Source organism: Malania oleifera, chromosome 7 (assembly GCF_029873635.1).
Source record: "Malania oleifera isolate guangnan ecotype guangnan chromosome 7, ASM2987363v1, whole genome shotgun sequence".
NCBI classification, from domain to species: Eukaryota; Viridiplantae; Streptophyta; class Magnoliopsida; order Santalales; family Ximeniaceae; genus Malania; species Malania oleifera.
This window is the reverse complement of record NC_080423.1, coordinates 84,313,604-84,338,931: the sequence shown is the minus strand read 5'-3', so window position 1 is coordinate 84,338,931 and position 25,328 is coordinate 84,313,604. Positions and strand designations below refer to the sequence as shown.

General features: G+C 38.0%; 1 protein-coding gene across 5 annotated transcripts in view; it reads left to right on the top strand.

Annotated features, from left to right (window-relative positions):
- The first annotated feature begins 365 nt into the window (after positions 1–365).
- Positions 366–25,328, top strand: part of LOC131159832 (L-type lectin-domain containing receptor kinase S.4-like) — a 57,530-nt gene continuing 32,567 nt past the window's right edge. Inside the window, exons 1-3 of one of the 5 annotated variants that reach the window (XM_058115015.1) lie at positions 366–2,982; positions 3,783–3,890; positions 4,005–4,066. In XM_058115015.1, the coding sequence (XP_057970998.1) occupies positions 944–2,982; positions 3,783–3,840 (2,097 nt within the window). In that variant the 5' untranslated portion in view covers positions 366–943 and the 3' untranslated portion in view covers positions 3,841–3,890; positions 4,005–4,066. Of the gene's footprint in view, positions 2,983–3,734; positions 3,891–4,004; positions 4,263–25,328 lie in introns of those variants that run through there. The other 4 variants (XM_058115014.1, XM_058115011.1, XM_058115012.1 and 1 more) reach the window with 4 other exon arrangements.

The following is a 25,328-nucleotide window of genomic DNA, read 5'->3' as shown; positions in this document are numbered from 1 at the left end:
TAAAATTTTAAAATTCATACTTTATAAATTAAACCTATAAAATTGATTATTCGTTTTTTTTTGAATTACTAATATTTAAAATTTTAAATAATAATTTAATTACGTTATTGTATTTATGTGAACTGATTAACTCTAAGTAATCTTTGGGTGCTTAATTCACTTGCAAGTGTTTAATTTTCAAATCAAATTGTATTCAACTAACTAATTTCTATCATAAAATTTTTAAATTAATGTTAGTTTCGTAATTTGACTTATCAAAACTAAATGAAAAACAAAATTTTATTTTTTCATTAGGTTTAATGGTTCACTAACACTCAACTAAAGAAATAAAATAAAATAAAATAAAATCTCATAATTGTTTTTTTTAATAATTTTTAAAAATTTTAAAAAATTCATTAGCTGTTGCTACATTTTATATGTAACCTTGTGAAGATAAGGCTGCCAAATGCAAATATGATTACTATTTTATTGTACAAAATTAAATAGAGTGCAAGAGAATGTAGTCCTCTTTTATTATAAAAAGTTGCAAACCTGCGGAATGTGGACGACCACGTGGCGCCTTTGACCTGCTTTTGACCAATGGTTCTTTTGCCGCCCTTCTTACCCCAATTTCCCACTTTGCCCTTCACCCCAACCCCATTTACAGTTTCCAAGTCGAGGTCAAAATTGGTAATCGAGACTCGAAATAAACCATTCACGTGAGTTTCAACGCCTTTCACGTGGATATTACTGATACAGAGAGCTCAAAGCTACAGTTATTGAGCAGCTGAGAGATCAAGCTCACTAATGGAAGTCGGCGGCTCCGCTCTCGCCGGAAAACATATCGCCAGTCGATGCAGCAAATCACGTTTCATACGCAACCGTTAATCCATCTCGTAAACATTCCTCTTACTTTGGATTATCCTCATTTCCTGTTCTTGATCACATTTTCGATACTTCCAGTATGGAAATTTTCTACTTCTTTTTCTTTTCTTTTGTTTTCCTCGGAGGCCGGGTTTTAGCAGACCTCAACGAGCTCTTCTTTGGATTCGAAGCAGCGGATACCAATCTATCCCTGACCGGAGTCGCGGAGATCGGCGAAAATGGTATACTCAAGCTAACGAACGAAGATCGCAGAGTAATGGGTCACGCGTTCTCCTCTGCCCCTCTCCGGTTCAAGAAATTTCCAAATGGATCCGCCTTTTCCTTCTCCACTTCCTTCGTCTTCGCCATCGTCCCCGAGTACCAGCCTCTCGGCGGTCACGGCCTCGCCTTCACAATTTCCCCCACTAAGGATCTTAGATCTGCCCATCCCAGTCAATACCTGGGCCTCCTCAACGCCAACGACGTCGGCAACTTCACGAACCACCTCGTCGCCGTCGAATTCGACACCGTTCGAGACTTCGAGTTCTTCGACATCAACGATAACCATGTGGGGATCGATATTAATAGCCTGCACTCGAACTACTCCGCTCCAGCTGGCTATTACGGCGAAAATTCTACGCTTCTGGGTCTGAATCTCACCAGCGGAAGCAGGATTCAGGCGTGGATCGATTACGATTCGGTTCGGAATGTTCTTAACGTGACGATCTCGCCGTCTTCGTCGAAACCCAGTACTCCGATCCTCTCATACCCCCTAGATCTCTCTTCGATTCTGGAAGAGTTCATGTATGTGGGGTTCTCTGCTTCGACGGGTGTTCTCGCTAGCTCCCATTACGTCTTCGGGTGGAGCTTCAAGATGAACGGAGAGGCTAAACACCTCGACCTCTCTTCTCTGCCGTCGCTTCCCGGACCCAAGAAGAACCGAACTGCTTTAATAGTTGCGGTTTCGATTTTATTTTCTGCTTTTGCTCTGTTCTTAATTGGATTCGCCCTTTTCTTGGGCGTGAAATTGATGAACGCGGAAGCAATCGAAGCCTGGGAGCTCGATATCGGTCCCCAACGGTATCCGTACCGTGAGCTGAAGCGAGCAACCAAGGGTTTCAGGGACGAGGAGCTCCTCGGCCATGGCGGATTCGGCCGAGTTTACAGAGGAACTCTTACCCTGGCAAACTCAAAAAGCCAAGTCGCCGTGAAACGAATTTCGCCCAAATCGAAACAGGGTCTGCGCGAATTCATGTCCGAAATCGCCACCATCGGCCGGCTGCGGCACCGGAACTTGGTTCAGCTCCTGGGATGGTGCCGGCGGCGAGGCGATCTTCTTCTCGTCTACGATTACATGCCAAATGGGAGCTTAGATAAACTCTTGTTCGGCGAACCCAGAACGATTTTGACTTGGGAACAGAGGTTTCACATCATCAAAGGGATCGCTTCAGCTCTTCTTTACCTCCACGAAGGGTACGAACAGGTGGTGATTCACAGGGACATCAAAGCGAGTAACGTTCTGCTCGACCTCGAGTGGAATGGGCGACTCGGCGATTTCGGACTCGCGAGGCTGCACGAGCACGGGTCCGACCCGAATCCGACCCGGATAGTCGGCACGGTGGGGTATCTGGCACCGGACCTGCCGCTCACGGGGAAAGCTACCGCCAGCTCCGACGTTTACGCCTTTGGTGCGCTTTTGCTAGAGGTTGCATGCGGGCGGAGGCCCATTGAGGCCAAATGTGGGCCCGAAGAAATAGTGCTGGTGGACTGGGTATGGGCCAAGTGGCGAGAAGGCCGAGCCGGCGATGTGGTGGACCCCAGATTAGGCCGGAACTACAATGAGGGTGAAATGGTTATGGTGTTGAAGTTGGGCTTGATATGTTGTAACAGTGCGTCCACGGCGCGGCCAAGCATGAGGCAGGTGGTGACATACTTAAAGAGGGAGGTGGAGCTGCCGGAGGAGTTGAGTGCGCCGGATGGGGGCAAGGATGACGGGGGAGGGTACACGGGTTTGGTGCACTCACATTCTACGACGTCGTTGGCTGAGGGGGTGAGCTCGTTCTCGATCATGGGGAATGGGGACGTGGAAGCTAGGCCCAGAACCCTCCCTAGTTCGCCTGTTGGTAGAAGGGAAACCAGGTAGAGAGCTATTCTATCAAAGAATAACAATTTTTGCAGGGTAAATTTTCCTCACCCTCCTGCACTTGCACCAGTGCCCGTGCATTCGTAAGAAAAAATTAATTGAAGCTTGACATTTTATGTTTATCATTCTCTCTGGCTATACCATTCACTCCAAATGCTATCTTAAACTTTTCAAAATTACACTTAATCTTGCCAAGCTATCATGTGTTGGATTTATGTGAAACATGTGGATTTTTCATGAGGTCACCCATCCTCGTGCTATTCTCACTCAAGTACGAATAACTGCGGAGTTGTGATGAAATTCGGTGCATTAGTGCTAGTATGATTGCACCCAAAGTGTTGAAATTAATATGTAGTAAACATCTAACTTAATACTAACTTATTGATGAGAAGAATACATAACGTCATAACTACTATATCACTGAAGTTTTTGTAAGTTATATTCACTATGTACTCATAAATAAATAAATAAAAATTATTTATTATGTTAATATAGAGACCCAAAAAATGGGAATAATAAGAAAAATAAAGGAAAATAGGGAAAATGGTTTGGTGTAGACCACTCGGTTTTGTGGGAGTTCAGAAAATCGCCGATGGTTTTGAGTAACCGCGGCCTAATAATGGTAAAATGGTGAAAAATGAAAGGGTTGAAAATTGTCAACATTTTTGTCTGACAGTAGCTTATATGTAAATCCTGCAATTCATTTTCTAAAAGGGAAAAATCAAATTTTCTTCTTTCTCTCTCTTAGGGCTACAACTCTCCCTCATTCTCTCCTCGATTTCTCGCTTGATTTCAGTCTGAATCAGCTGATAAACGTGATTTTGAGATCTCGGTGGCGATTCTCTGCAGTTTAATCAGAGTAATTTTGTGAATCGGACATTTCAAGCACTACTACAAAATCAAGGTAAGAAGGTTGTTTTTAAAAGTTTAGCCAGTTATTGGTAATGTGCGGGCCTAGGTGTGTTGAATGACTATTATTTTGGGGTTAAGTTAATTGAAATAGGGTTTATGGATACAGGCTTTGTGCAGGTGCCGCAGGCATAGTATTGGATTCCTTGCAGGCATAGTTCTAGGAAACAAGTAAGGAGATAGATTATGTCAGGTATTTTCAGAAAGTTTATCGTTTAAAATATAGTATTTGATTCAGAAATTATATATATGAATTAATGTAATTTTTTGGGAAATCTAATGTTTGAATTGAGAAAACTCTGGAAACAGATTTATTGTTATTTTTCAGAAAAAAATATAATCCTCCCAAATAGTTAGCATATTATAGAATATCATTCACTTGTGTGGCATGAGTATAAATATTTTATTGTAGATATTAGCATGTCAGATTATTTTATGGTTACACAGAACAAACATGGTTTTGTAATGAATTTTTAGAAAATCTATAAACAGTATAGAACTTATGATATTTTCAATATATTGTGATAATTTAGCTAGCTCAGATTTTGTGATAATTCAGCCAACCAGATGCCGTGATAATTTAGTCGGCTTAGATGCCGTGATAATTCAGTCGGCTTAGATGCCGTGATATTTCAGTCGACCTAGATGTCGTGACTAAATATATTTATAAAAGTTTATTCAGAAACATTGTTATGACAAATTTTACACATAACCATGAAACAGTTATATTACAGTTATTTATGAAATGTACTATATGATAGCAAAGCTCGGATGACTTAATTTAGTTTCAGAATACGGTACTGTAGCTATCAATTCAGATTGGTGCCACCACAAGTTTCAGATAAAGTATCGGTGAATGGATAGTCGATTGAGCCCAGTGTAGTAGTGTGCCCCCTAGCAGTCCGGACCAGGCTGAGCAGACCAAACATACTTACAGACGAGTTAGTTTTAGTTTAGCATGGCAGACCAACCATTGTTAGGTCCCATCTATGGGTTACACAACCCAATTATGTGAGGGTAATACATGAAATCAATTAACTATCCATCAAAGGGAGAATTTTAGTATTATTCAGATATAGCAGATGATTTATATGCATACATAAATTTATTATGACACAGCATGTTTATGTTGAAATACGATTTCTTTAGACTTATACATAACAAATTTTCTTTCCTAACTTATCAGTTACAGTAAATTATGTTACAATTAATTATGTACAATATATGTTTATAACATAATAAAACTCATGTGCCACACACCGATGCTAATCTATCCTACTTATTGAGAGGTGTCTCACCTCAGAATTCAAACATTTCGGGAAACCAAGACAGACGAGCAGAGCGAGCTCCGAGATAGAGGAGGTTTTAGTACTGTCCTAAGTGTAGGGTAAGTGTTTGAGTTGGAAGAGGGATTTTGTGTGAGTCCTTAGAGTATTCTTATGAATTTTTGGGGATATATATATATATATATATATATATATATATATATATGTATAATTATGACGTTAGTAGGACTCTAGTATTGTGTATAAGATTAAGGTATATCATGTTTTCCGCTGCACAGTTGATATGTATTTATGAACAGTTATATCCTTGGTGCCCCGCTTTGGGTCCGGGTTGACTTTGTTTACAATTTGTGGTATCAGAGTTTATTAAATAAAATGGAAAAAAAATAATATAGCCAGAATTTTTGGGGTGTTACATTTTGGTATCCTACCCTAGGTTGTTAGGTTCTATAGACTTTAGTGCACAGAGAAAACAATACCAGAATGTAGGAATAGATCTTGAAGAAGATAGGAAATTAGTAGATCAGGATTTTAGTGAGTCAATGTTGGAAGTTAAGATGAAAATTTAGGGTTTTGTTCCACAGTCTGGAGGTAGGAACTTCGTAGTGGTTTCTATGATTTTCCTGGAATGACGATTTCAGGAAAATCATGGTAAACTATCGTCGGGTTTTGTTTCTAAATTGCAGGATTGAATCTTAAATTGAGAATAAGGACTCTAGGTTGAGTGGGTGTGAGAAGATATTACAAGATTTCTAGTTAGATAAATGTATTAGTTGTATTATGAAGATAGAATCCTCAGATTATATTTATTCTCTTTTTAGGATGGACCCTGGGAATGGTGATGCTCATATTGGTGGTAATGATGCGAGACCCTCTAGTATAGGTGGCAGCGATTTTGATGCAGTCTTGTGCAGTGTTGCTCAGCAGATTATGGCTGAGATAGTACGGAGTTCTAGGAAGCAGGGATGCCTGCCAGTGGACCAGAGTTGCACTATATAGCTGTTCACCAAGATGAATCCTTCGACCTTTTCAGGGAGTGCATACCTGATTGTGGCAAAGAACTAGATACAAGAGATTGAAAAGATCCTGATTGTACTATGCTGCACTGACGAGCAGAGAGTATTGTATGCCACATTCAGACTGACAGGGGAGGCTGAGCGTTGGTGGTCTGCTGTGAGACTCCTGGAGGAGCAAAGACCAATACCTGTAGCCATGACCTGGGCTTGTTTAAGGAGATGTTTTTCGACCGATATTTCCCCGTCACCACTAGAGAAACTAAAGTGGGTTCTTGAATTTGACCCAGGGGCACCTGATAGTTTAGTAGTATGCGACAAAGTTTGTTAAGCTGTCCCGTTTTGCCCTGTACATAGTTCCAGATGAGGTAAAGAAGACTAGAAAATTTGAGAGAGGTTGGAAGTAAGAAATTTATGAACAGGTGGCAGTTTTGAAGGTGCGGGATTTTGTAGAATTGGTAGATAGAGCCGTGTTGGCCTAACATGGCTTACTAATCTTGTTTTGATGATAAAAAATAAAAGGTCACTTAACATGTTTTGTTAAAAGTGATGAAATTTCAGGAATCAAGTCATTAACCTTAAATGAATACAAAAGCTGATTGCAAGACTCCATGGAAAAGGAATATGAAAGCTTGAAGATCATGAGAGCATGAATATCAAAGAGGACGTGCTAAAAGCTTAGAGAATTTGAAGCTCAAAGTTCAAATGACTCAACAAAAGACAAGCATGAAGACTCCAAGCTTAAAAAGTGTTTTAAAGTCTTAAGAAAAGTCTCTATATAAGTACTTCATTCAATTGATAATTTGATTGGATTTGAAGCTCATTAGGAATCTTATTGACCTAGAGACCATGTTTTTGGAAAATACTTTTCAAAAGACTTCAATTATTTTGGGAAAGCAAAAGAGTAAAAAGAATTTGGAAATAAATTATAAAAAAAAAAATAAATCAAATTTTGGTCTTTCCAGGCAACTGACAAATATTTAAATTGATTTTGAAACAACCCGAGAGGACCTAGTTGACTGACACGATTTTGCCAAGCGACTGACAAATATTTGAACTGATTTTGAAACAACCCTAGAGGACCCAGTCGATTGACTTGTGTCTTCTCAGTTGACAGACTCGCTCTGACTTTGAAAATCTCAATGTTTTAAATGGATCTAGGCAACTAACTCATATTTTCCAATCAATTTACTCTTCGAGATTTTAAATTTTAAACATACTTTCCAAATTTGATTTTTTAAATTCTAATTGTTATGAAAACTTGGGAAACACTCAAAGTCACTTAGGGAACACGAAATACTATTGATTAATCATTTATAAATACCTTCCCAAGGCTAAGGATTCAAACACACCAAGCAATTACAGTAATCAAGCCTTCTTGGTCTCAAAACTCTCAAAAGCTCTTTTGTGCAATTACTTTCTGAAATTTTCTACTAAGGTTTGTTGGGAATCTCTCACACAATTCTGAGCCTATAATGAATTCCTTCAATCAAGAAAGAAAGCTCGCGGTGATATACTTCTAAAGGCTTCAAACTATTTTAATTATTATTTTGAATTGAAGTATACTTTAGTGCTTAATTGTTGTACTAATTTGCTCTTGTTGAGAGTGTCTTTGTACACCAAAACTTGTTCTTGTTTTGTAGACGATTTAGGTTCTTGAATCATTGTTGGACCAAGCGTGGGGTATTGTTTGGAGAGGCGTACTCTAGCCTATTGAAGGAGAGATTGTAAGGTTGCTACTGCCCGTAAAGGAGTGGTTATAGTGGAATCCTTGGGTGGTTTAGCCTAAGGCGAGGACGTAGGCGGGTATAACCGAACCTCGTAAAAACTCCCGTCTCACTCTCTTCCCTACTCTCATTTAATTTCCCGTTTATATAAACTGCGTGGTTGGATTTTAATTTTTTATTCTTAATAACTACGTGGTTTGGAAATTAAATAAACGAAGGATTATTTTGATTTTTGGATTGCGAAAATCGAAAGGGAGTACATTGGTTGATCAATATAAATTGCGGAAACCTTAAACGGTGTACGCTGATTGGTTAGCACCCAAGACTAATTAACTGAAAGTTTATTTAAAGTCTAAGTTTTTAGAAGATTGTTGGAAGTTTGAATTGTAGTTTATATTGAGAAAATAGGTACACAAATACAGGGCTTCTTACCAGCAAACAAATATTCTCAAACTCTAGGTTTGCTGAAGTGATGAAACTTGACAGCATTACTGAATTCTTTATCTACTGTGGATTATGTTGTCATTGTGTTGATTGCATTGTGTTGAGGTACTGAACATGATATTCAACTTAGTATATTCACTTATAAAGGTTTTAACAAAGTTAATCTTCCGCTGAACTTAAAATTGAAAACCTTCTTTGCTTGTATTAAATTAAGTTAAAGAATTAATCAAATAAAATTTAAAATCCTAATTCACCCCCCTTCTTGGGAATACACATTCCTTTTCAATTGGTATCAGAGCGGGGTTATAGTAAATCTTAAATAGAAGTTATATAAAGATCTAAATTGCACACCTAGGTGTATCCCCTTTTGTTGAGGGACAATCCTCAACTAGACCCCCTATTTTCTACGGTTCAAACTATACCTTTTGGAAATAGAGAATGAGAATCTATATTCAAACTATGGATTGAAAATATCACACATGGTGACTACATTCCTACTAAATTTGTAGATGGTAAAGAAGTGCCTAAAGAAGAACGAGGTTTGACTGATAATGACTATAATATGATGCAAGTAAATTCAAGTGCCATGAATGCACTATATTGTGCTTTGGATGTTAATGAATTCAATAGGGTCGTGGCATGTAAGTCAGCTAAAGAAATATAGGATAAGTTAGAGGTAACCTATGAAGGAACGATAAATGTTAGAGATAGTAGAATCGACATGCTGACTAGCGAGTATGAGGTCTTTAAGATGAATCCAGATGAAACTATCACTAGCATTTATACTAGGTTTACTCACATAATAAATTCCTTAAATGCTTTAGGAAAAAATTACTCAACATATGAAATGATTTGAAAAATCCTTAGATGACTTCCTCCGATATGGGAACCTAAGGTCACAACAATCACGGAAGGAAGAAACCTGAAAAATACCTCCCTTGATGAGTTAATCGGATCCTTTCTCACATATAAGATGACGATAAATGAAAGAAATTCGGAGAACAAAATAAAAATAAGAAATCAATAGCCCTTAAGGCTGTCAAAAAAAGTTCAAGTGATGAAAACAAAGATAATGAAGTAGATGATAAAGAACTAGCCTTCATTACTAAAAGACTTGGAAAAATTTTCAGAAAGAATAGGAAATTCCCTCAAAATTTTAAAGATAAAAAACTAACAAAGGAGAAATGAACACAAAGGAAACTAAGAATGAGCCACCTACATGTTATAACTGCAAGAAGGTCGGACACATTAAACCTGATTGTCCATAGTTGAAGAAAGACAAGAAGAAGAAAAAGAACGCCTCAGGCGCCCGAACCACTGGGAAGTTAGCAGGTTTACCTGACTTCTGGCGGCTAAACAAAAAATGATCCTATCTCCCTCGGGCGACCGAACCCATGTCAGAGCACTTTTCACCAACTCGAGCTACCGAACACTTTAGTTCAAAACAGGCCCTGGGCGACCGAACACTTGAGTTCGGTCAACTGAACTTTGCTTCGGGCGCCCAAACCGAGGACATAATGTTTCTGATTTTTGTTCAGCCAACCAAACTTGAACTCGGGCACCCGAACCTTTTAAAATGACCTTTCTGGGCTGAGTCTATTCGGACGACCGAATTAAAGTTCAGCCACCCGAAACCGCTCGGGTTGCAAAATATGTATCAAGGTTAAAATGCTTTAAACAGGGTTAATTTTTCTAATGTGTTTTAAAACATTCTTAATAATACCCTACATGTCCTAAACGGTTATATTTTGGCCTTTGTCTATATATAGGGCCTCATTTGTATGGATTAGCAACAAGATTAAGAAAATCATTAGTGCAAAGTTCTCTTTATTTCCAAAAGTTAATGTTACTTATTTTACTTCAAAACACTCTCAAATCTTCATTCCCTTGATACATCTTAGCTTTGTGAGAGTTCTATATTGGGTTATTGATTAGTATAGATTGCTCATATTCCCATTTGCTTCGCTTGATTGTTTGGTATTATTTTGGGGAGCTTAGCAAAGTTTATCCTATAGATTTGAATATAGTAAATCTTGTGTTGCGATAAACTCATAGGCTTGAGGATCTTTGCATTGTCATTGCAAGATTCCTATAGTTTTGATTTTGTTATGCAAATATTTTTCTAAGCTATAGTATTTTCAAACTACTCTTGAGCTTATTTCATTGAAGGAAAATATTTTGAATTTGTTTGAATATTTGATTAGCATCTTTGAAACTCTGATTTATTATTGAAATTTGATATAACTTGTTTCAAAGATGTAGCTTGATTAGAACACTTTTGAGCATACTTGTTATCATATCTTGTTGAGTGTTGCTTACTTAAAGATACACATCACTGAGCTTACATAACCTATACTGTTGATGTGCATGTGATTGATTACATTTGGTACACATATGCTTTACTGAGAAGCATAATCATTGTACCAGTTATATTGTAAAAATACTATTGTATTCCAGGCATGACCTGAGGGGGCGGTAATCCAGTTCGGTAAGGATTATTTGTAAGGGTTGAGGTCAGCCCTGTGTTAATTGATCTGGTTGTAAAGGTTGAGGTCAGCCCTGTGCTAATTGAACTGGTTGTTTAGGTGCCGCTCCACCTATTAATTGAGCTTATAGTGGTAATCTTTGTGCTTGTTAGCCAAGGTGGGGACGTAGCTAGTTTGCCGAACTTCGATAACATTTCTAGGTGTCATCTTTATTTACAACTTTCTTGTGCATGCTTGGTTAATCTAATTGTTTAATTTAATTTTCATTATATATTTAAATTATTTTAATTTATCTACACTAGATTGACCTTAGAGTTGTGTAATACTGTTGTTAGGGGATTGGCCTAGGGCATTAATTTTGAAAATACCAATTCACCCTCCTCTTGGGATATTGGTAAAGCCCACAGTATCTCATGCAGTACAAGTCAGAAATGTTTGCCAGGTTTAACTATGGCTAAGGTGGAAAACTAAAATAGGAAAGAGATCCTGGGTCAGATATTGGAACTAAGTACGCTGGTTCTATTCAAGGAGTTTTGTGAACAACATGGTGGGTTGTATGTAGGGCTTGTAAGGAACTTCTTGGTAAAATAAGTAAGTATGACATGTTTCTCGTTTGATCGATCACCAAGGGTATCACTAGATAGGAGAGTTGTAGAAGAGGTGTGGATAGGTTATGTGGTAGACCACTCTAGTGTGAGAGTGTTTGGATGTCCAACCGCATACATTTCTAGTGAGGTGAGATCTAAGCTTGGTGTAATGTCTGGACGGTAGATATTTCTGAGGTATAAGAAATGTGAGTTCAAGTTGGGTGATCCAATGGCAAACAGGGTGGTGATCAGTAGAGACATGGTTTTTTGGTGAGAAAGCCATAGTGCAACGTACTTAGGTAAATAAAGAGAAATAGATGCCAAAAAACTATAGCAGCAATGAACATGTGATACAGGTAGAGTTACAGACTCAGGTTAGAGATGACATTATTCATAATGCAGGGAGTTATAACTCGGGATACCAACAGGATAATAGTGGGCCCAGATGCACTATTAGGCCACCATTCAAGTATAAATGTGATGTTCTAGTGTTTTATGCATTCATTACTACCAGTAGGTTTCCTACTATTTTTCAAGTTGTGGTGCACAGTAAAACGAAAAATAGATGGATGAGTGTTATGGTGGAGGAAATGAAGTTATTGCATAAGAATCAGATGTGGGAGTTAGTGGAACTTCCAGGATGGAAGAGGGTGATAGGATGTAAGGGGGTGATGTTTCTATTATGTGTGGATAACATGTTATTTGTTGACCTTATAGGTCACGCTCGATTTTGATTATGACAAATACTCATTGCAACCAATTGGTGTTTGAGGTTTTGTGCAAAAACTTATATTGGGAAATCACAATGCACAAAGAGAGAGTGAAGTTGAAGACCTATTTTCTAATTGTATTATATTTTATATTTATTTAAGGGTCTGTAATAGTAATTAGGATATTTGGTTTGTAATAAGCACACACAACACATGCATGATTTATTATGTAAGCTCAAACCAAATACAAATTAAAGTGACCGTAGAATGACCTTAGGGTTTACCCTTCGGTCGACCGACACCGGACTTTTTTGATGTCTTTAATTAGACATAAATGACCCTAGTACACATACATTCACACCTATGTTTGTTAGACACTTGATTAGGGTTTGTATGTTTCAAGATAGAACTGAAATGCACACTTGATGCATTTCCAGTCAACCGGCCAAAACAGTTCATTCTGCCTCGGTCGACTGAAACAGGCCTGGGTCAACAGTTGACCAAGGTCTTGGTTGACCGAACCAAGTAGTTCAAAAAGCCCCGGTCGATCGAAACCCCCTGAGGTCAACAGTTTGACCATCTGGTCGATCGAGCCTTTTTTTTGCTCCAACTACCTAGTCGACCGAGAGTCCTCGGGAAAAATCCCAATGGTCTGGTCGACCGAACCAACCAGTTCAAAATGGCCCAGTCGACCGAACCTCGGGTAAAATGGAAAATCGCCTTTGGAAAGGTACTTTTGATCGACCGACCATTCAGTTCAAAAATGCCTTAGTTGACCGAACCATATGATATCTGGTTGACCGAAACCTTTCTGGTTGACCGAACCTCTCGGGTTGCCCTGATTTTTACCACGGTTAAAATTTTTTAAATAAGGTTAAAATGTTTAAAATGTTATTAAACTTTTCTAACAATTCCTAATAGGTCCCCAACGGTCAAAAATCATGGGATGTCTATATATACCCTTTCATTTGGGAAAATTATGAAGTTGATTGAGAAAAGAAATTCAAAGTTTTCTCTCAAGCAAAAATACCCTCTACTGCTCATACTCTTTCTCCAAACACTCTAGCTTACATTCAAAAGTTATTAAATCATCTGTAAGTGTTCTTGAGTGTTTAGATAGGAAGATTTGCTCTCTCATTGTTGTGAGATTGATTTATTTTTTATTGAGAGCCAAACTAAAAGGATTCTTAGGGGATTTTGCTAATGAGTTTATCCTAAGAAGACTTTATTAGATCTTCTGAGATTGCATATTCATTGCAACATCTTGGGAAACTCGTATTTGCTTTTGGTTGCGAAATATTTTCAAAATCATTTACAAATATCTATTGTTCCTTATCTTGAAAACCATTTGAGGAGATATTTGTTTTTGAGGCGAAACATATTTGTTGCAATATTTATTCACTCACATATTATTTGCTGAAAACAAAGATTATATATATTTTGCAGTCCAAGCATATACATATTTATGTGATTGAGATATTCTGCTGATTGATACTCTTGAGGCTTGCTTGATATTCTGTGTGAGTACGTTTGATTGAATATTTTGAAAATACACAGATTGTCGTTGACACTCTCACGTACGTATTACACTGATAGAAAATATATTTGAGAGTTGACCTATTTAGACCACACTGAACTTACATTTTAAATCATCTGTGGTGTTTGTGATTGTGCGCATTTGGGGTACAAATCTACTTTATGTGAAAGCATCCTTATATTGTACCTTTTGATTGTATATCTGAGAGATTCCAGGCGTGGCCAGAGGGGGCGATAATCCAGTTTGGTAAGGATTGATGTAAAGGTTGAGGTCAGTCCTGTGCTAATTGACCTGGTTTGTATAGGTGCCGCTCCACTCGTTTAAGTGAGCAAGTTATTGTGATAATCCTTGTGCTATTTAGCCAAGGTGGGGACGTAGGCAGTTGGCCGAACCTCGATAACATATCTGCGTGTCACCCTCTCTTTACTGCTTTCTGGTGCTTGTGTGATTAATTAAACTGCTTTACTTAATTTATGATATATTTATATTACTTGCACTAGATTGACCATAAGTTTGTGAACATACTACTATTAGGAGGAATACCTAGGGGATAAATTTTAAAAATACCAATTCACCCCCCATTTTGGGATCACGGTAAAGCTAACATTATTCTTTTGGGAAAGCTTTGTTTGAGGCTAATCAGTTGAAAGCTTTGTTGAGAAAAGATTTTGACATAAAGATTTTGGATACAACCAAGGAGAATCTTGGTTTGGAGATTCACAAGGATAGAGTTGCAAGGAGATTGGGATTATCTCAAGGTGGCTTCGTAAAACAAAATTGTAGGGAGATTATGGCTATCTTAGGGTGATTTTTTGGAGAATCAAAATAAATTGTCTAACGCTTAGCTTCCAAGGACGGACGGTGATATTCGGGATATGTCAAAGGTCCCCTATGCTGCTGCAATGGGGTGTTTCGGCAAGCAACCGAGTGATCCATCAGTTGTGAGATTTGTGAATGTAGACTATGCAGAGGTCTTTGATGACAGAAGGTTTACAACAGGGTATGTATCTACTATTGTGGGACGACCTAATTCTTGTAAGTTCAGGGTACAATCTCTGAGTGTAATATCTACAACTGAGTCAGGGTTCATGGAAAAAGCTAAAGCTGCCACGAATAAGTTCAAGCATTGCTTGGACTTGGTTTTTGTCTCCAGTTGCTAGACAAGAGGGAATTCCAACCTATATGGATTTTTGTCCCAAGTGGAGCACCAGGTTTATGTTTTTGGTTTTCTCCTAAGGGGCATATTTTCGCCAAGGTGGAGATTGTTGTAATATGTGGCTCATATACTGAGTGGACCGCATGTACAAAGAGAAAACATGGTTGAAAACAAAATGCTAGTCTGCAGGAGGAAATCATCGATAGTTTCCTTGTAACCGTCGACGGTTTGGCCCAGTGAAGTGAAATAATTGACAGTCACGAGTTTGTTTTTGCAACTATTTGCTTTCGGTATTAAACCTTCGATGGTATATTTGAAACTGTTGAAGATTTGGCTCGGGTTACTAGCACTAATTTTCTAATTTTGAATTTTGGGACATTGTGTATGTTGGGTTTTGGGGGGAAACTTCCAAGAGGGTTATATATATGTTGTATATGTTGTAACTCTAAAATGTTCATGTCTTTGTACAAGAAGACAGGGAAAAAATAATGTTGTTTGCTTTTGTGGATGTAGGCATTGTCGAACCACATAATTCCTTGTGTTATTATTTTATTACTTTCATATAATCCATGTGATTATTATTCTGTATTTTTCACCATTGAGTGTTGCGTTGTAAGCAGAAGCAATAATCAATTTATGAAAGTAATGGCAAGCAAACAATAAATATTGAAGTAACATAATTCATTAAAGCAACACCTCCGCTAACAATGTGTGTCTATCTAGGGAGGCAAGTAGGCTAAACAAGTTTACAATGATTAGTGAGTTTTATAGATTGATGAACACTCACCTTTCCTTAAATAGCTTTCGATTCAAATCTCATTCTTGCACTAGGAAACATCAACTTGTGTGAGGAGTCATACTCTTATTTTAGCCTAGGACAAAACTATATTTGATTAATAAACCTATAGTACTAGTCTATATATGATGGTAACCCATCCCATGCACACGAGACAAACGGTCACATGCTAGCATAATGCTCTGAACAAGCTTGGCTTATTACAATGGAATGAACATAATGTAGTTATAGAGGCCTTAACTGCATTGTTTGAGAATTGTAGAGATATGGTCTCTAACTCTTTTTGCCTTAACAAATACCTATTCTTCTTCTCTAATGTAATTTCAAGTCTAGATGAAAACATATGAATGGAAGTTATAGTGGAAGAAGTGGAATTTTTAACCTAAAATTATAGTTGGGAGTGATGTAGGACAATTCTAGGAATCCTAGTCCTACCAAAGACCCTCTCACAAATGTGTACACAGCGGATACACTTTAAGATGAGAATTTAATTAACCACAATGATCAATATAAATTATATGCGAAAACTATAGGTTGTGGAAAATTCAAAAAGTTATAGGATTCATGTAGATTTGTCCTTAGGACCTAATCAAGTAGGATAAGATAATTACTTGAAAGATGGTAAATTCAATCATTAGAATTAAGCCTAAACATGCAAATTATATATCCTTAGAATAAGACACAATCAAGCATTCAAGTATGAAAATCTTTTGGATTTTGAAGAATTTGTCTGCAGAGATTATTCAAAGACATGCAATGGATATTTTGAAAAGGCTAATGGAAGATAAATATCATATTGGCTATCTAGGGTTTATTTTGGAAGTGATTGAAATGAGCTTACTAAATTATTCGGAATGATGAACACAACACACTCGAACCTTACTCGATATCCCGAATGGTGATTCTCGGCGCTTCTTGGGGTTGTGATTGATCTGCTTGATTGTTGAAGTAATAATCTTACACAACAGCTACTGGAATGGTAAGATGGAAAATGGAGAATGATAATCTCGTGGGCTCTCACCACTCAATCTCTAAAGGAGAAGGGATGTGGTCTCTCACCACCCACTCACAAAGAGGGAACAAGCTTAAAGCTTAAGCACAAGGTAATAAATCTTGATTCAATTCAAAATACTTAATGTCCCTAATAACTTACATGCCCAGCTATATATATAGATGTTGGAACAACCCTCCAACAATAAGTAAATAAAATATAACAATATTTGAATGGAAAATGATAAAGTGAAACCAAAAAATCAAAAATGTAGAATTTTCAAAATAAATAGTCTCATTCTTTGGCCTTCTAGATGTTCAATACTTTGAATTATCTCATATACCATATACCAAATTAAAGATATGGAAGTCTTCTTTGCAACACACTTTGAACCACTCCATTTGGACTTTTTTTGAGAAAGTTATGGCATATTTGGTGAAGGTGTACATATATCCATGTGATGCAGAATTTCTGGACGAATGGGTACTATTATTGGGCTACCAAGTCGTGCACAATTTTAAATTTATCGTTTTACCTATTCCTAAAGAAAGGTATAGGAGTTTTCTTTCCAACCCAAATGGAATCGGGTTATTTGGGCCTCTGTAGATGAAGTTATGCATTTTTTTTTTGTAAAGGTGTGCAGTTGCCTTCATCCCAGCGAATGTATTCACGTGACACCATCTCAACCAATGTTATGCTTGGGGATTGTTGATCCCCATCATCTCTCCTTGGTTGCGAAGAATTCTGCCCTGTAGAATTTTGTTGAAGATACTCGGTGTATAAATCTGGGTTGAGGCGTAGATCTTCATCCTGTAAGATCCAACTTCGTTCTAATAGGGGTTTGCCTTTCCATTTGACCAAAAATTTTTTATATGATCCAACCCATGTGTGTGTTGTTTTATCATCCAAAATCATTTCAATTTGCTCAGGTTTCTTGGGTGGAATTAATGGTGGTGGCAAAGGCAATTTTGGCTCTTTCATAGTATCTGTGTCTATAAATGGGGAAAGATCACCTGCAGGGTTAGTATGACTAAGCTCTGAAAAAGAATTGACTTCAAGAAAAGGGGTTAGATCCTCAACATTAAATACATTGCTTATGCCATAATCAAGAGGAATATCTAACATGTATGCATTAGAGCTTATTTTCTTTAGGACTTTAAATGGTCCCATCCTTTTAGCATGAAGCTTTCTTACCCTTCCTGAAGGAATTCGTTCGGGACGAATCCGAACCATAACCATATCACCTTTTGAAAATTCCTGCAACCTACGATGTATGTCAGCAATAGGTTTATAATGCTCATTGCTCAAATTAATTTTCATTCTGATCTCAGAGTGTAAGTCATGTATGTGTTTTGCAAAAGTATCAGCTGACTCGCTAACTCTAGACTCTGGTGGTAATGGAATGAGGTCTATAGGCTTTCTGGGACTATAACCAATGACGATCTTAGAAGGGCTAAGTCCTGTGGTCCTATTCACTGAGCTATTGAATGCAAACTCTGCCATAGGAAGACACAAATCCCATGTGGTGATGTGCTCTCCAACCAAGCAGCGCAGTAGGTCACCAAGGCTCCTATTTACCACTTCGGTTTGTCCATCGGTCTGGGTATGGTATGCACTTGAGAACTTGAGCTTGGTACCTAGCATTGCCCACAAATTTTTCCAGAAGTAGCTAACAAATTTAATGTCTCTATTAGAAACAATAGTCTTAGGAAGACCATGAAGTCTCACTACCTCTCAAAAAAATATGGTGGCAATTTTAGATGCATCATGTGTTTTGTTGCATGGAATAAAATGTGACATCTTGGAAAATCTATCCACGACAACAAATACTGAATCATTTCCCCTCATAGTCCTAGAGAGTCCTAGCACAAAGTCCTAGGGAGTCCTAGCACAAAGTCCATGCTAATGTCTTGCCAAGGTACGTGTGGTACTGGCAATGGAGTGTATAACCCAGTGTTTTGTTTCCTACCTTTAGCTGTCTGACATGTGCAGTAGTGGGAAACAATTCTGGCAACATCCCTCTTGATACTAGGACAATAAAACCTATCTTCTACCATAGAAATTGTCTTGTCCCTACCAAAATGACCTGCGGCGCCCCCCGCACGTAACTCTTCAATCAACTGGTCACGTAGAGACGTGGATGGGATGCACAATCTCGTTCCCTTGAAGAGGAACCCATCATGAATGACAAAATCGGGGTGAGTAATAGAAGTACCCTGAAGTAGATAAGAGAATATATCAGAAAAGTCATGACACTGAGGGTATTCACACTTCATGCTTTCGAAGCCAATAACCTTAATTTGAAGTGTCTGCAACGTGGCTACGACCTGACTTAAAGCATTAACTGCTTTGTTCTCGACACTAACTCGGTATTTGAGCACAAAGGTGAACTGTTGTATGTACTCAACCCATTTTATGTGTCTATGCCCCAACTTCCTTTGAGTATGCAAATACCTAAGGGCCTGGTGGTCAGAGTATAAGACAAACTCCTAGGGAAGAAGGTAATGTCTCCAATGTCGCAATGATTGCACTATAGCATAAAACTCTTTGTCATAAGTGGAATATCTCTGTTTTGTCTCATTTGACTTCTCACTGAAGAAGGCAATTGGGTGACCTTCTTGACTAAGCACTCCTACCAACTCCCAATGCATCACATGGAACCTCAAATAGTTTTTAAAAATCGGGGAGACGTAACACTGGTGCTCTACTCATCATAACCATAATATCCAAAAAAGCTTTAGTTGTAGATGTTGACCATGAAAAATCACCTTTCTTGAGAGAGTTTTTAATGGGAGCCATGATAGTGCTGAAGTTTCTAATGAACCTTCTATAGAATGTGGCTAACCCATGAAAACTCCTTGTCTCATGAATGTTTTTAGGAGTGGGCCAATCCCTGATGGCTTTGACCTTTTCGGGGTCAACAGAAACTCCCTTGTTAGAGACTACAAACCCTAAGAAGATGACTTGTGTGGTCATAAAGACAAACTTCTTTAGGTTTGCATACAATTTTTGTTCTCTTAGGACCTCAAAGACGCTCCTCAAGTGGAGAAGGTGATCCTCCCTAGTCTGACTATAAATCAAGATATCATCAAAGTAGACTACTAGGAGGTGCCCAATGAAAGGTCTTAAAAGTTGGGTCATAACTCTCATGAAAGTGCTTGGTGCGTTAGTTAAGCCGAAGGGCATCACTAACTACTCATATAACCCATCCTTTGTCTTGAAAGCAGTTTTCCACTCATCCCCTGGTCAGATTCTAATCTGATGGTATCCACTTTTAAGATCTATCTTGGAAAATATTTTGGATCCCATCATCTGATCAAGCATGTCGTCAAGTCTAGGTATAGGAAATCGATACTTGACAAGGATCTTGTTGATAGCTCTACTATCAATGCACATCCTCCAAGTGCTATCCTTTTTGGGAGTGAGAAGGGCAGGACATGCACATGGACTCATGCTTTCCTGAATAAAATCTTTTTCTCTTAGTTCGTCTACTTGCCTCTTTAGCTCGTCATGTTCCTTTGGGTTCATTCTATAATGTGGCAAATTAGGTAAAGATGAACCGGGAACAAGATCAATAACATGTTGAATATCTCTCATCGGAGGCAATTCACTCGGTTGCTCAGAAATGACATCTTCAAACTCAGAAAGTATGGAGAATACTTTCGGAGGTGTTTCTTGCTCAAGACTCTTCTTCTTGGCTTCCTTAGCAACAACCACATAAACGACCTGAGTTTCTTGACTCTTAAACACAAAGTCCTTCTTGTTCAGAATATGTAAGGATCAACCAACTTGTTTTCCTTTCGTCTCCTCTTTCTTTTTGTTTTTCTCACTCTTGGCCTCAAGTGGACTGAGAATGATTCTTTTCCCATTACACTTCAAAGAGTAGGTGTTGGCACGCCTATTATGTGAGACATCCATGTCAAATAGCCAAGGTCTCCCAAATAGAATATGAGCAACGTTCATGGGGAGCACGTCACACCAAATTTGGTCCTCATACTCTCTAATTTTAATGGGGACTAAACACCTATGGCTTACTGGCATGGTGGTTGCATTGACCCATGCAACATTATATGGGTTGGGATGAGACTATTTTTAATCTCAACTTTTCAGCTGCTGTCTTTAAAATCACATTCATGCAGCTCCCACCATCTATGATCATCTTGTAGCTTTTACTCCCACACTTGATATAAGTGTAGAAAATAGAAGTACGACGCCAATCTTCCTCTCCCGTAGGCATTACCTTAAGGCGTCTCATCATACTTAGCTGCACATTCTCATCATCCTCACTACTTAGCACATCTTCACTCGCTTCATTTGCAGCATCATATAGGGCATCATCTTCTTCCTCTTCCTCTTCCTCTTCTCTCTCAATTACTAAATTCCTATTAGGGCATTGTCTGCCAAAGTGTTCCTTTTTATGGCACTTGAAACATACTTCTGTGCCAGAATTTTGGTGAGAGGATCCCATTATCGGGGCTTTCCCTTTGTCCACTGGTTGTTGGACTGTGGGGTTGCTCCCATGAGAAGTGACTTGCCCTACAGATGCTTGTTTAGACTTATCATTGCCTTGGATTTTCCTAGGATAGGTTTCATTTGAGGGGTTGCCATACCGCCTTCCCATTTGCCCTTTGTTCATTTGCTCAAAGTCATGAGCTAGATTAAATGCTTGTTCAAGAGATGTTATATAATGGGGAAACATCTCTCTCCTTAATTCAGGCCTTAACCCAGTGCGGAACCTAGAAATTTGTTGGCTCTTTGTCTCATCAACTCCACACCTAATAGACAACTCATCGAATTAGGTCATATACTCATAAACAATCATATTAACCTGGCACAAGATGTAGAGTTGATCCATAAGGCGCTCTTGGTAGCTAATAGGCACATACTTTTCAGTGAGCCTATCTTTCATCAAATCCCAATGCTCAATGGGCCTATGATGTAGGCAAGCCTCTTGCCTCTCCACATTCATCCAATGGAGTTTCGCTTGTCCAATCAATCTCATCTTAGTGAATTGGACCCGATGAGGGTCAATCATCCTGTACCACTCAAAGTAGGCATCCATCTCAGCTAACCAATCTTGAAAAAGTTTGGGATTCATTTGACCATCAAATGTAGGGGCTTCTATCTTCACCTTCCTAGTCATGTCCTCGTAAGGATCATGTCGGTCCCTACCGTGTGGTCTCCGACCTTGAAATTCATCCAAGTAATATTCCTTATCATCCCAGTATGGGTCTTAAGGATCACGATGTTGGGGTCTTCCATAATTAGTTTGGGGAGGAGGTCGTCTTGGTGGAGGAGGAGGTCATCCTCTTGGAGAGTGAGGTCGAATCCTCGGGGACAGAGGTCGTTCCCTAGATCGAGGCCTCTCTTGGCCTTGATTTTCTTGTTCTAAGGGTTGCTCTATGCTTCCTTGAGGTGGGTCTTGTGGGTTTTGAGTTTCCAACCTCTCAATTCTAGTTAAGGCCTCTTCTAGATCCCTATTTAATCTAAGGACTTGTTCTTGGAGGTCATCAAGGAGGTTATCTCGTTCATAATCAGATCTACGACCTCGGTATGCATTTCTAGACCTAGTTGCCATCTAATGGGTATTATACCAACACAAGGAACACCCAATGGGGCATTCAACCAAAGTGAAAAGGAGGGTCAATCCACTAGTCGAGCTATGTAAACTAGCCAACCTAGCCAAACCTAGGCTCTGATACCAATATGATGTAGGACAATTTTAGGAACCCTAGTCGTACCCAAGACCCTCTCACAAATGTGCATACACCGGATACATTTTAAGATGAAAATTTAATTAACCACAATGACCAATATAAATTATATGTGAAAACTATAAGTTGTGGAAAATTCAAAAAGTTATAGGATTCATGTAGACTTGTCCTTAGGACCTAATCAAGTAGGATAAGATAATTACTTGAAAGATGGTAAATTCAAGCCTTAGAATTAAGCCTAAATATGCAAATTATATATCCTTAGAATAAGACACAATCAAGCATTCAAGTATGAAAATCTTTTGGACTTTGAAGAGTTTGTCTGCAGAGATTATTCAAAGACATGCAATGGATATTTTGAAAAGGCTAATGGAAGATAAATATCATATTGACTATCTAGGGTTTATTTTGGAAGTGATTGAAATGAGCTTACTGAAACTATTCGGAATGATGAACACAACACACTCGAACCTTGCTCGATATACCGAATGGTGATTCTTGGCGCTGCTTGGGGTTGTGATTGACATGCTTGATTGTTGAAGTAATAATCTTACACAACAGCTACTGGAATGGTAAGATGGAAAATGGAGAATGATAATCTCGTGGGCTCTCACCACTCAATCTCCAAAGGAGAAGGGATGTGGTCTCTCACCACCCACTCACAAAGAGGGAACAAGCTTAAAGCTTAAGAACAAGACAATAAATCTTGATTTAATTCAAAATACTTGATGTCCCTAAGAACTTACATGCCCAACTATATATATAGATGTTGGAACAACCCTCCAACCATGAGTAAATAAAATATAACAATCTTTGAATGGAAAATGATAAAGTGAAACCAAAAAGTAAAAAATATAGAATTTTCAAAACAAATAGTCTCATTCTTCGGCCTTCTATATGTTCAATACTTTGAATTATCTCACCTACCATATACCAAATTAAAGATATGGAAGTCTTCTTTGCAACACACTTTGAACCACTCCATTTGGACTTTTTTTGAGAAAGTTATGGCATATTTAGTGAAGGTGTACAACTGTCCATGTGATGTAGAATTTCTGGACGAATGGGTATTGTTATTGGATTTCCAAGCTGTGCAAAATTTGAAATTCATGGTTTTCCCTATTCCTAAAGAAAGGTATGGGAGTCTTCTTTCTAGCCCAATTGGAATCGAGTTATTTGGGCCTCTATAGATGAAGTTATGCATTTTTTTGTAAAGGTGCGCAGTTGCCTTCATCCTAGCGAATGTATCCACGTGATACCATCTCAGCGAATGTTATGCTTGGGGATTGTTGATCCCCATTAGGGAGAAAGATAATCCCTTCGAATTGAAGATGAACAATTTAACGCTAGATTAATAGCAAATGGGCACTCCCATAGGGAAGAAATTTAAGATAATCATGCATTGTCTCCAATTGCTCGACACACCTCCATTTGGGTGTTATTGGCCAATTAGCTTTGCTCATACTCAACAGATGAGCTCAACTCTTAAGATTAATACTGAGATCTGCTTATAAGATGGATGAGATAGAAGTCTTGTTCAACCATAGCATGTATAGCATGGATTGACCATATATACTTTGTAACAACTTTTTTTATGCAATTTTTTTTTTTATAATAATAAACATAATACTGATTGGTAAATATATCTTGTTCTCTGAAACACAAAAACATAATACCTAAACAGCGAAAAACATAAAGTGTGCAACCAGAAACACAATACAAGAATTTTCACCACTTATGTACTTCACTCTAGTTTAAAAGTTTAGATCCCCTAAGATCTATACAAAAATACATCTCACCCAAAAACTACTTACCCTATAAACAGGGCGGAACTGATATATCCTCTATCTACGAGTCTGGTTTGCCTGTCTAGCTGGATCACCTGAAAAATATTAAATTATTGGGATGAGACAATGTTCAGTAAGACGAAATATGCTATTACCAGTGTGTGGCATATGAGTTTCTTTAAGCTATATACATATATTGTAATTAACTAAATCTAAATTAACTTGCAATAGTAATATACTATGTAACTCACACCTGTGTTTCTTAAAATATATACATCTGTTACTGAATTTTCTATTTGAATATACTTTTATAACTATAAGTAATTCTGATGTTTCCTGTACACATATAATAACTGTGAAACTTCCCTGGATGGACAACTGGATGTCATGATTCAAATCCTCTCATAACAAGGTTGTGCGGCCCGAAAACAGGACTTGATCCTGGTCGGCCCTCTAGGATAAGTCAATTAAACTCCACTGAGGTACGATTGGCCCCCTAACCTAGGTCTATCTAGGGAGCACCGCAATCTCTCCCCTCCACCTGGATCAGATTACCAAGGAGTCTGCAATCTCTCCAACGGCACAATCGACCATAAAATGCCACACTCTATTTGAGATGTGTGGTTGCACTCTCTCCACTGTCTAGCTACAGTACTGTGCTCTGTAATCTGATCTGTAATGGTCCATCAGGGATTGATACTATATATATAATACTCTGATATATATATATATATATATATATATATATATATGTATTTTACTGTTTACCATGATTCTGTTTCTACTGTAAGAGCCATAACACTGGAATAATTATTCTGTATAAGTTGTACTATCTATTCTGAATATATATTGTGATAACTGATCTGTATAACTGTATATCTGTTTGTTATGGCTCTAAGATATGTATATCATGGTATTCTAAAAACTATAAAACTGATTTCTATAAACTATATATAACATGCTCACTGTAAAACTATATACTATACTTTTTATTAAACTATGTTAAATACATAATTCTGTAAAATAGTGGACAGTCATAGCTTTGAAATAAATATTGTATAATTTGCTCTGTAAATAACTGTACTCACATTACTCATGCCACACAACAGTTAATAACTCATTAAATATAATTTGCATAACTGTATAATATATATTCTGAAAATACCCATAATCTTATACTATCTTTACTGGTAAAAATT